Raw genomic sequence first — 12526 nt, forward strand, 5'->3', positions numbered from 1 at the left:
CTTGTGTCTTGTTTCTTTGTGTTGAGTTTTCTTTCGAGTACAGGAGGAAATTCCTTTGTGCTGCCTCATCAATATTTTATTTGCATGTTTTTTTCAGTGATATCAAAATAACACATCAGTAATATTTAAGTAGAGCCAAAGCTTCCACAATCAAACTACTGAAATTTGTTTCCAAATCATTAAATACACAAATGTGAAAATCAAAACGGTTTAATTAGTTTAATTTAAAAGCCACAATTATTTTAAGCAGTTATGTCAAATAGCCATAAATGCTACTATCAAATTCAGCTAGAAAAATGAGCATTTCCTGTGAAAATCCAGTGTGAATTCTTTAATTGAACATTTTTAGTGAGAATTGGACTTGAAGTCAACTTTATAAAACTTCAAGAAATGTATGAAATAGGCAGAAGCAGAAGAATAAAGCAAAACGCAAATAGAACAACTTTAGAATAGTAAAAACTTTCAGCTAATGCAAAAATCCCTCCTATATTACAAATTAGTGCAGAACACTGTTTACAAAGCTAAACTGTAAGGTCAGGACACAGCATACAAGTGAAAGTGAGCTAAAAAGCTAAAGCTAGCTGACTAGCATCTTGACCTGACCTAACATACTCCATACAGTGTGAAAACTTTATGGAGGTATTTTCACTCCATGCAGCGAAAAGAGCTAATTAGCTAATTTTAGCTAATTATTATAGCTCAAATTAGCTAAAAAACTAAATAACTGTAGCATCTACTAACACGCTGACCTACAGTAAAATACTCCACGTTGGCGAAAAAACTCAGAAATGTAATAATCAGAAACATTAAAAACTGAAAGGGCCTACTATCATCTTTCAAAGCAAAACTTTCTGCTTATATAGAAAAAAACTGAAATCATTTTTAGCTAGAATTAGCTAAATCATGTTTAATGCTAATGATTGTGGTGGGTCACTACTGTGTTTCACAACATTAAATTGGTCCATCTAGTTAGTGTGATGACAGCAAAGTATAAGATGCTAGCTAAAAAGCTATTAGCTAGATGGTCTGCCTGCTAGTGATAGCATGCAGACTATCATTAGCATGTTGTCTAAATTTAGTAGGCTTTCATAAAATGTAGTCAAAAACAGGGTTGAAAGGAGGATTAGGTAGGGTGACCAGACGTCCTCTTTTTCCCGGACATGTCCTACTTTTCAGACCTAAAAAAATGTCCGGGGAAAATGGGATGGGGGGAAAACAGACAGAAGTAACTCCAGCCCAAAGCAAGACTTGGTCTAAAACATCCACATTAACCTAAAGAAGGGAAATAATTCAAAATGTAGAGAGTTGGCCAAAAAGTAAGAAAAAAACTCCCCCAAAAACAGCAACAATAAAAAAAAAACAAGATTTGAATTAACTAAACCAAATTAGGGTAAAAGTGTAAAACCATTACGAAACAAGCAGCCAACTTTGCAGCTTGTTCTCCTACGAGCTGCAAAGTAAACAGAAACCCACTCACTCCATTTGCATCCAGTGTTTGTGAGCTGCCCCAGCAGCTCTTAAAACTTTAAAGTGCAGTGAAATGACTGTTACATGAGTGCTGTTTACTATTCAAAATAAACCCACACAGCAACTTTGTGCCTTGAAAAGATATTTACTCTCAGTGTTGCAGTGGTGATGCCTTATGTCTCTCGGGAAAAACAGAATTAATACACACACAGAAAAGTAATTCCTGGTTTAAGAGACACTTTTCTTTCCAAACATGCAGGACCGTAACTCAGTAATGAACAAACAGTGTGTTTTCACTCGCACTTTTAATCTTGCTCACATTTCTTTTTTCTCAAAATGGTTAGAGGGAAATCAATTCACTCTGGAGCAGAAACATTAACAAGTCAAGAAAATTAAACAAAGGGTAAGAAAATGAAGGAAAAATGCATTTACATTGCACAAATATTAACAATTTCCGACCCCAAAAACCCAAAAACTAAATAAAAATTTGGACAAGGGTTAGCCTTCAGGCCAATGTCCAGTGCATAGCATGCTCCAAGATGGGGATTTGGTCCTAGTTCAGAAGAAATCTGTCCAAAATGTTCAGGTCATAGGCAAGGTTCATGTTTGTTTGTGTGAGCAAATGTTTCTAAAACAACTGAAACCTTTGCCAGCATGTCAGTTTTGACAAGAATAAAGTCCTAAATTTGGCACATGAGAGCTGGTTGTCACATTTATCCATAATGAAAGTAGGAACAGTTTGTGCCCTCTGCACATCATTAATCGGGTCGATTAATCAAAATGACACCAAAAATCTGATTTATACTGCCTCACAGAAATAGCTTTCATTACATCTGTTTAAACGATGCTTAATGGATACATTTTACTCAATGAGGACGATCATCCTGCAGTGAGAATTTTACAAAATTTGAAGCTGCACTTGCTGTATGTTTCCCCCCCCTTCACTTTATCAGGAAACCTGTAGCTTTGTCTTAAAAAATGTGGATGAGCCAAATAAAAAATGTCCAATAAAAGGAAATGAGTTTGGTTTGCTTTTAATACAAAGGAAGATCAGGATCACAGTCCTAATGGAGCTGAAGGTAGTCCTTTTTCATTATCAACATAGGAGAGGTAAAAACACTTTTATAAGTTCAGTTAAAGTTCCAACAATCAGAAAACGGGTTTAGGATTTATGCACAATACATTTCACTATAAAGCATGAACAGAATTTGAGCTTACCGAGTCAGACCGATGGCTTATCTATGACCTCATTTCCTTCATCAGGAACAGGCTTTGCTCAGACTCAACATGCAGAGCTATAGAAACGGAACATCAGGATTTCCATAATGTTTCTTATTTTCACATTTTTCTATTAGACTTCTGGATGTTTTTCAACAGTTTTTGTCAATCATTTACCTTCACAATGGTTCATACTCCAAATGTTTCACAAATCCTAAAATAATACAATTTCAAAAGTGTTTTTTGATTAAGCTGCTTCTCTACCCTTTCTGGATTATTCTGTCATGCTTAAACTTAATCTCAAGTAAAGTGTGTTCTTTTTAATGCACAATTTATTATTGATTCCTTTGTTTTTATTTTTTGTAAATGCTTTTCTTTTTTTCTTTTTTTTTTTAAGAAAAACACTTTGCTTGAATATTTGGTTTACTGACTGAAACCTATTGAGATTCACATGTAAATAATATAGTCTTATATCTGGAATACAATTATAGCAACTTTCATACAGCAAGAAGCCTGTAATACTGAATCTGATTCTCTGAAAAACCTTAAACTTTCAGTTCATTCTGAGCCAAGAACGGTTCACAAACATCTTGAAAAACATTTGATCAGACTGAACTTACATCTCTGGTCTTAAGGCAAGTTTATGTGGCAGTTAGTGCAACCTCAGTGTCATCTCTCTGATGAAATGAAAGGTTTTTGGGAATAAAAGCCAATAAATAGAATAGAATAGAATACAATAGAATATATATCTAAGTTTGATTTGGCAGCTCTGAGGGTTTTCGCTCTTTAAATCAAGTCCAACTGTTCTCAAACCTGCTGCCTCCTCTCCTCACAGTCTCGACTGCTCTGATCATCCTGGTCCTCTCTGTCCACCAGCGCAGTGTCCAGCTGGACCTCCTCTTTATCCAGGGTCACTACTACTGGGGGCCTTCTTCTCCTTCCTCCTCCTCCTCCTCCAACAACCCCGCCGCTTCCTCCTTGCTCAGCCTCCTCCTCGTCCTCTTCATCCTCCCCGGCCTCTGTGTCCTGGCTGGCTGAATCCGTACAGGTGGAGGACAGGGACGAAAGCTTGTGTCGGAGCTCGGCCTGGGTGGGGACCTGGAGGCTGATCTCGGTTGTAAAGGACTCAATGTCTGGACCTTTCAGATAATAGAAGGACGTAATTAGGTAGATTGTCAATGAACAGAGAATGCTGTAGGAGTGACGACGTCTTTTAGATTCTCATGCTTATTTAGCTGTAATCTAAAGTAATCTTTTCAGACATTTGAGATTTCTTTTGCCATCAAACGATGGGCTGCAAATAAAAGTTTTTGAAAATTTACATGCAGTTGTGAATTAGTGGAATTATCACCAGAAAAACTTGAGATTGGACATTTACTTGCATCCCTTTTAAAATATAGCTCTTTGACTAGTATTCATACTACCTAATTTTTAATTTTTTTATGATTGTCACATAAAATCATCCCAAAAAAAAAAAAACATTGAAAAATGTGGAGTGCATTTGAATTCTACCTGGTATTGCCATAAACTCCAGTGCAACTAATAGCCTGCCCAAGTTACTTAATTTGTTAAAAAAAAAAGATCCCATTTCCTATAGAGGTGAGTTTTTAAGTTTATCTTTTGTAATTGCTGAAACATAGAAAGTCCTGTTGCAGTTCGCAGTGACCCAAACAGGGACACACAGCACACTTTTGGTGGAGGGTGTTTTGGTCAAATGAGGCCGATAATTTTTGGCCTACAAACTGTGGAAAAACACATCTACTGCAGAGAAGGCTGCACACCTGATTCCCACAGTAGTTTTGTTCTTGTTCCCTATTTTTTTCTAAGCAGAGAGAGGCAAGCCGAGTTTACAGGAAGAAGGACATGTGGAGATGGGTTGGGGAGGCTGCAGGTTATCCTGGCCCCGTCAAAAGTTGAGACATAAATTGAACTGGTGTTGAAAATTTACTTTAAAAGACGATCGCCATTCGATGTGCAAGAACCTCTGCTGTCTAGTGAAAGAAATGAACATATATAGAAGGCTCCTAGCAGTTTTTATAAAAAGAACTTAGAAAATTTATGAAATCCTTACGCAGGGGTTTCTGAGTACAAATGCACGCATTTCTAAGATTAGTTGTACAACAACAACAACAACAACAACAACAACAACAAAGAAAGTGGCAGTCAATGCCAACCCATTTTCCTTTCATCTTACAAATAAGCACTACTTCCTGTAGATCCATCTCACCATACACTTTAAAAAAACATAAACGTTAGATCATATAAGAAAAAGAGATTTATTTTTTTTTTTGCATTACGTCTAAATGGCGTGAACTAGAGTTCACTGAACTGCTGAACAGTGTGATTTACCTGTGACAGGTGAGGCAGCGCTGTTGTCCTCTCCCCCAGAGTGCAGGAAGACATCCAGCGCCTCGTGGTCGGACATGTCCATCAGATCCATCTGCTCCAGCATGTCCACGTTGACCTCCATGGAAGACATGCTTCCTATTGGCTCTGGACACGACAGATCACAGTCAGATGTCAGGAAATACCAAAGCGTGGAAAAGGCAGCAACAAGGAGCTGAGTCCAGGAAGGAAGGCACTTTGCTCTAAGTCGGAATCATTCCCCACTGATACAAATGCATAAGCAAATGACCACACACAAGCTGGATGGTGTTTGAAATGTTAAAGCAGGTATGATTGAAAAATAAAAAATAAATGAATAAAATGCAAAAACTATGTAGCTTTAACATGACAGGAATAAAATGACATACTATTTTCTCTTTTTTTATTATTATTATTATTTAACCAGACCTGAAAAATTACTTAAATTTAAGATTTTCTAGACTGCTTAGGAACCCCGAGAGTTGGTCTTCAGTGTGAATGAATACAGCAAATATCTATTGCAAAAGCGACTGAAGGGTAAAAGCGTAAAAAGAAAAAGAAATCCTGCACTTTGCAGCCAAACATAATGAGGGAAAAAATGACTGAATATCCGCTACAGTATTTAGAGTGAAACTTCTTGACTCATACCAGAAGTAGACGTTGTGTGTAGATTGTGTTCATGTGAGGAAAAAAAAACTACATTTTTCTTGGAGTTATTACTGTAACGCAACATGTACCTACATGCTGAGTTTAATATTAGACTCTTTATGCCACTTTATGTTCATTAAATTTGGTGTAGCGAAACCTTGTACATACCAACAGGGGATGCTGCGAGTCAGTCAGTTTTAGCATTTGCACTGGAGCTCACTCAGCTATTCTTGGGAATCACTTAGAAAATGGCAGTGGGAGACACATTTTGACAAAGAACTGAATTACTATAAGCTGTGACTTTCACAAATTAGAGGAGTCATTAATTTTATGCATGTACAAAGGATTATACATCCTAGTAAAACAGGACATGTACGTAACAAAAATCTCCAACGAAAAGGAGCAAACATATTTCCAGTTTTAGATGAAATCTTTCTTATGAACTAACACACTCCTGGATTCACCACCTTGCGGGGGTGCAGAGCCCCACGGTTTGCCATAACGGTTTTGCTGCATGCATCACAGACAGCCGGTCCTGGCACTGACAGGGTGGAGGGGTGGGAGGGGGTTAGCAGGGCAGGGTGGCGTGGGGGCAGCAGAGTTGGAAGCACATGAGGAAGAAGCGACGTGATTAGTTGTTAGAGCAGGAGTGCTAGCAGATGCTTTTGCTACCATACCTCAAGGAAAATGAGGAGGAGTAGAAGAGGGCGGCACAGGGAAGGAGAGCAGAATGAAGAGTCAAAGAAAGAGAAAAGAAAGAAAGAAAGAGGGGGGATGTTATTTCCAATAGAGGCTGCCTTAAAGTCTCCCTGCCCTTTAAGCTGTAACACAAACACATACAGATTATACACAACAGAATGTCACACCGGGATTAATTCAGACCATTCTTGCATGCGTGTCTCACCATTAGGCCGTTTCTTATCCAAGATTTTTAATGGAAACAAATCTAATTCGCGCTAAAGGACGCTCAGTATGCAGACTCCTGCAAGTGCGTATCCATACGGCCTTTCTCGTCAATGCCATGTGAAACATGGGATGGATGACAGATTGCACCCCATGTAGAGTGGTGTCTCCAGGACAGGAACACGGATAAAACAGTGATGTTCGGTAATGTTGAAAAGGTTTTTTGGTCCTCTTGACTGAAAACATCTTTTCCCATCAGACAGCTTCTGACATGCTGCTCTGTTTGCCTTGGTGTGACCTTGCCTAAAAGGGTACCTCTGCTGGGAGGGCTCTTATTGCCTGCAGTGAAATTACACAGAATAAATGCCTGTGTGCTTGTGTGTGTGTGTGCGTGTGTGTGTGTGTGTGAGAGAGAGTCTATGTATGTGCAAGAAGCAAAAAGTAAAGTCTAAGTCTAAGTGATTATTACTGGGTTATGGCTTTCACTTTGTATTTTCTGTACAGGATTCCGTTCATGACAAATTTCCAGACTATTCTCCAGAGTTCTGACTCAAGTCCAAACAGCATAATGTTGTGGCCACCATGCATTACAGTGCATTTAGGATCACTTCCAGTCTTAGGTTTGTAACACCCACAGATGTTTACACTTGAGCCAAAAGTTCCATTCTGGTCTTAACGGTCTGAAGCATGTTCTTCCACATGTTTTTGGCAAAGTCAGTTCTCCTGACTTTCTTTCATCAGTTGTGATTCATGAAGTTGTCCAGTCAAAGGATTCTCTCCCAGAGTTACTATGAGCTTCTTGACGGCTTCTCACATTAATCCACCTATCTCTCTCCGGAGGTTCTCTCTTGTGCCATACTCCATTTTCAGATGATGTATTGAACAGAGCTTGGTGAGATGTGGGATTGTGGGATTGATTTATAACCTCCAGAAAATCCTGCCTAACCCGTCTTCTGTGTTCCTTGGTCTTCGTTGTGGTTTTTGTTCTCTAATGTTCCCTACCAAACCTCTCATTCTGTGTTTGTGCAGTGTTTCATCAGCTAACCACAGAAAGCCCACCATGATTCAACAGTTTACTTCATTTCACTGTTTTGTTTTTAGATTTTACTTAGGAAAAAAACCAGAAAACATTTTATTAACCACAAGCAGTTTTGATTGACGATAGAAACACAAACCCCACACATTTTCTCCATTCTTCATCCTTAAATCTCTTCCCTCTAGCTCCATCTCCCTCTCTTTCCCCATTGCTCCACAATCTTCTTTAATAAACTGGTTCCAGGGGATTAACGGAGGATGGATGAGTAAAAAAGAGAGAGAGGGAAGAAGAAAAAAAATAAAAAATCACATCCCAAACCCCAGCAGAGTCTGCAACTTCTTTTAACACCGAGTCTTTGCAACTCCACGTTTCAGTACATGCTTTTGGGAATTTGAGCTGACTTTTGGAAGCAAAATTGGGTGTAAACCACAGCAGGATTCTATTGCAGTCGCATTGCGAGAATATATCAATATGGTCTGATGACATTCTTCAAAGTAAAGGCTTGAAGGACAGATCCTTGATACAGAGAAACAGTGGCTCAGTGTTATCATGTGCAACTAAAGTGGATAAGGTCTCTGCTGGGAGCAACAGGACTCAAACATTAAACTCAATAACATGTGACTTTGTATTCTTTCAAGAATTAGATAGACGGAGGTAAAACTCATAAGCTCATACTTCCTGAATCATCAAAAGAGACATTTGCTTCTTCTTACCTCTCCTCTCGGTGATCTGAAGGTATCCAGTGGACAGGTACTGCTCCATGTCTTGTTGAAAAGCCTCCTCAAAGAACTTCTGCCTCTCTTTCAGCTTCACCTGGGGTGTTGGGACCCCTGCTTGCTCGGCTCCGGGGACTTTCTGCGAGTGCTCCGCATCAAGCTCCACTGGAAGCGCAAGAGAAGCGAATGCAAGTTAGCCTTTTATTTCTAACAAGCAACGATCGTGCGCCACAAAAAATGAAGATGAAACGGTGCAGCTCACTGAAACAGGGAGCTTATTTCATCCATCAAATGTCTGTCTTTTCCAGGAGGAAACCCTGACAGGTCGAGGTCAAAGGTTACTGATGTGGAGCTCTGCGATTTGAGGCATTCCGATATTCTCAGATTCTCCCCGGTGTTTGTAACTCAATACTCCGTCCGTTTGCTGAGGGCTCCACACTGACTAACGTCTCATGTGAGTAATCGCCACTGCTGCAAACACATCAGTAAACCAAGAACCAAGCTCCTGCTGTGTGTGTCCTCTGAGGCTCTGAAGCTTAAAAGACGAGGTTCAGGACAGAGAGATATTAGTATTGTTGAGCAGCACAGAACTCTGCTGTGATGGTTTACAAGACTCAGGACATTTGCCTTCAGATTAGACGTGTCTACAGTACCAAACTCTGCATTAAGGTCTGGACTTTGACTGGGACATTCTAACATGTGAACATGCTTTGACGTAAATTGTAAATTTGGCCATTTAGGGCTGTGGTCCTACCCAGAGATGGATCTTCACCACAGGCTCAACTGTCTACAGCTTCTTCCAGGATTTCACGTTGCATGTTGTTTCATTTATTCCACCATTAACTTTGACTAGCTTTCCTTTCTCTGTGTGTGTGTGTGTGTGTGGGGTGGTGGTGCCCAATGATGATGTCACCACCATGTTTCTCCGTGTGGATGGTGGGTTCAAGGTGTTGTGCAGTGTTTGTATTGTGCCACATGTACATAATTTGAACCAGGTGAAGCAAAAACTGGGTCACTTGAGTTCTGGGTTGAACATATATATAGACTTTTTGTTTGTCTGAAATGCAATATGTTTATATTTTTGTACAGTTTTGGCTTATTTAATGCCTTTTCTGAGTCTGTATACTCAAGTTAAAGATTAATCGATTACTAAATTAGTTGACGATTATTTCAATAATGGATTCTTTGCGATTAATCATTTCAGCCCTTCATATTTGTATTGAATCTTTGAGATATTATAACATAAGGCACAGTTCCTGGTTAGTAGAGAACGGGGGATGGAGTGTATGTTTGTCTGAAGGGGAGACATAAACTTTGCATAACGCTTTCTGACATGACGGAAGCATGACTGTGCTGTTCGTGAGTGTAGGCACTGATGCAGCCTGGAACCTTGGAGGGGATGTCTCTTTACTTTTCTCAATTTTTCTCTGACAGACAAGGGTTATATAAGTCTGCCCACTAACTACAGCGAGAGAGTCAGTTCAATATGTCACATCAAAACATACTAAACTGATCCATGCATTAGCTGTGACTTTGATTTAGCTGGGACTAAAAGATTTGGGCAGCTCCTGGATGTTCCTCCATGTTACAGGAACGTTGAGTCCTGTGAATTTACATTTTACAGTCTCCCGTCCTCTGTTACTGTGGCGTCAGGGATTCAACACCCGGACATAGGATAGAGTCCTGATAAACTCTATCCTATGTCCGGATACAAAACCAAAGAATAATGAGCTCCCATAAGAGCTCCCACTAACGTTCCTCAGAGACGCAGCGAAAAGAATAGCGCTCTTCTTTCTCTCTGTCATTTCTTACCCAGCGTCCAATTTATCTCATTCATCTGATGTTTCATGTTTGTCCCTCATCTTCCCCCATGACTCTGAACTGCCTGGCTGGTGTGTTGGTGTGTGTGGCTCACAGAGACCGCTCTATTAGATTAAGGGCCTCGGGGAAGCTTTGTTAAGACTGTCAAGCATTGCGCAGGGTTAGTGGCAGCGGAAAGAGAAGGCATAATGGAAAAAGAGGCCAGTGTGGTTAGTTATAATTAGGGCTTGTAGACAGACAGTAATAACAGTACTCTTGGATTCTGGGTTTTATTTTATTTGTCTCTAATCTAATTCGCAGTCCATTACTTTCCTGTACTGACTATTTGTTCACGTCTTTGTTCATGCTGACTGAATTCAATCTACTATTTATTTGTCTGCCAGTCTGCACCGCATCTTCTGTTGTCTTATTAAAGCATATATTTCCAACCAGATCTAGGTGTTATTCATTTGTTCATATGTATATATATATATATATATATATATTCCAGGTTTGGACGGTTTTTAGGACCAATAAAAAGGCTCGTGTGGCATTCAGGTGTGAGCAGTCTCAGTTCTTTTAATATTTGGAATCTGATATGTAGAAATATCTCCTGACTCCGTGGAAGAGAGACAAATGTTTACATATTTTAAGCCAAACTTTAAACTATGGAAACCCTCAATCAGTCTTAATGCATGTAGATATATCCTTAGAGTGCTTACACTGATTCAAACAATCTTTATTCACTGGATAAGCAATGGAAACTATTGTTGGGTCACAACTAAAACAACATTTGATCTATTTTCATTTTAGCTTTGGTGGTGTACCCTGTAGGAAGGCCCACCTCAGACAGCAGCTGGGATCATTTGCATAGTCTGCGGTTAAAAATATCATCCTGGTTTTGTCTGTGAGGCCAGCTTGGCAGGATTGCATTTTGTTGGAAACAAACAATTGTTATTTTATTGACGAGTCAAATGTTTATCACTGTTTATAGTAGTATTCACAGAGAAAGTGTTGACGGCTGCAGCTTACTGTTTATCAGTGTCATGTGACCTGATTTGTACAGGGCAGGGATGTCCAAATTGTGGCGCGAGAGCCATCTGTGGTCCCTGAACTGCTTTTGCGTAACTTTCGGTCGCAATTCACAAATGGTACAACGTTGGCACAGACACTTGATGCACACAAAAACCTTTTTCAGATCATTCTGATAAATTAACAGTTGGATACAACATGCAGTATTTCTCTTTAAGATCTAAGCTTTTTGCTTTCATTTTTATTTTACAGTAAGTAGGACCACAACTATCCAGAGATATTTACCCAAAACCAGATCTGCCTTTGATTCATTTTTCAGATTTGGGTGAATATAGCAACTCTTTTTGAAGAGAGAGTGGCCCAAATCCTACACTTTCTCCTGAGAACAGGCATATGTACACGACCAAGAAAAAAGAAAACAGCAAAACCTCCAAATATTTGGAATCCGCTTCCTGTTCTCTAAAAATGGCAATTTCTTATTCTGGGATCTATAATAGTTTATATAGACCACTCCAACAAATTCTGACAATTCATTAAAATATTGCATGTCAAGATTATTGTTTAGCAACTAAAAATATAAATACATAAAATAGTTCTTCGCCACGACAAAAAGTACGCACATAATACGTGTATTGGAAATGCTTTCCAGCACATATGAAGCTAGTCAATACATTTTTATCAGGTTGAGGGTCAAGCGTTAGGTAAAGGAAGCAGAAGAACAACTTTTTAAGTGTTTCAAGAAGTTGGCAGGGTTACCAACAAGTCATATTAAAACAGAAAGTAAACAAATGGACATTAGTCTACCAGGTTTCATGGTTTTCAGCTTCATCTGATGCAAAGCCTGTCATAGAGTTGACTGAAGACTGTAGCTTTGTGTGTTTATTAAAGGATGTTATGAATGTCACTGGTAAGTGTGACAACTGACACACAGGCATAATATTAATACAGACTGTAGCGTCTCAATATACCACGTTTAAACTCTTCTATTGTTATCGCCTCCGGTATAATTAGCAGTGAGTTCAATGTACCTTACTTTTTTAAAATCTCTTACTCTTCTCCCCCCCCCTCTTGCTTCTCTTAGGTTACTCGAACTTAAGGATTCGTAGTTTACGAACAACAAGAAAGAGCTTTTGTATTTCTATTCATGGGGTAAAAGTGAGGAACAAGTTAAATGAGGAGTTAAAGCAAAGTCAAAATTTTATACAATTTAAAAGGAAATATAAAGAGCTCATTTTCACAAGATATAGAAACATGTGAGAGTTAGTTCACACATATTTCTGTGGGTATGGATGTATATATTTAGACATGTGTAAACCCAGATAAAATGTAAAATTAATTAACC

General features: G+C 39.0%; 1 protein-coding gene across 2 annotated transcripts in view; it reads right to left on the reverse strand.

The window, feature by feature from the left end:
* Window positions 1–2403: 2403 nt before the first annotated feature.
* The window catches only part of dtnbp1b (dystrobrevin binding protein 1b), a 33132-nt gene continuing 23009 nt past the window's right edge, over window positions 2404–12526 (reverse strand). Inside the window, exons 2-4 of one of the 2 annotated variants that reach the window (XM_044139460.1) lie at window positions 8350–8517; window positions 5035–5178; window positions 2404–3824 (exon numbers count right to left, since the gene is read on the reverse strand). In XM_044139460.1, the coding sequence (XP_043995395.1) occupies window positions 3493–3824; window positions 5035–5178; window positions 8350–8517 (644 nt within the window). In that variant the 3' untranslated portion in view covers window positions 2404–3492. The remainder of the gene's footprint in view (window positions 3825–5034; window positions 5179–8349; window positions 8518–12526) is intronic. The other variant, XM_044139462.1, reaches the window with a different exon arrangement.

Source organism: Gambusia affinis, linkage group LG14 (assembly GCF_019740435.1).
Source record: "Gambusia affinis linkage group LG14, SWU_Gaff_1.0, whole genome shotgun sequence".
NCBI lineage: Eukaryota > Metazoa > Chordata > Actinopteri > Cyprinodontiformes > Poeciliidae > Gambusia > Gambusia affinis.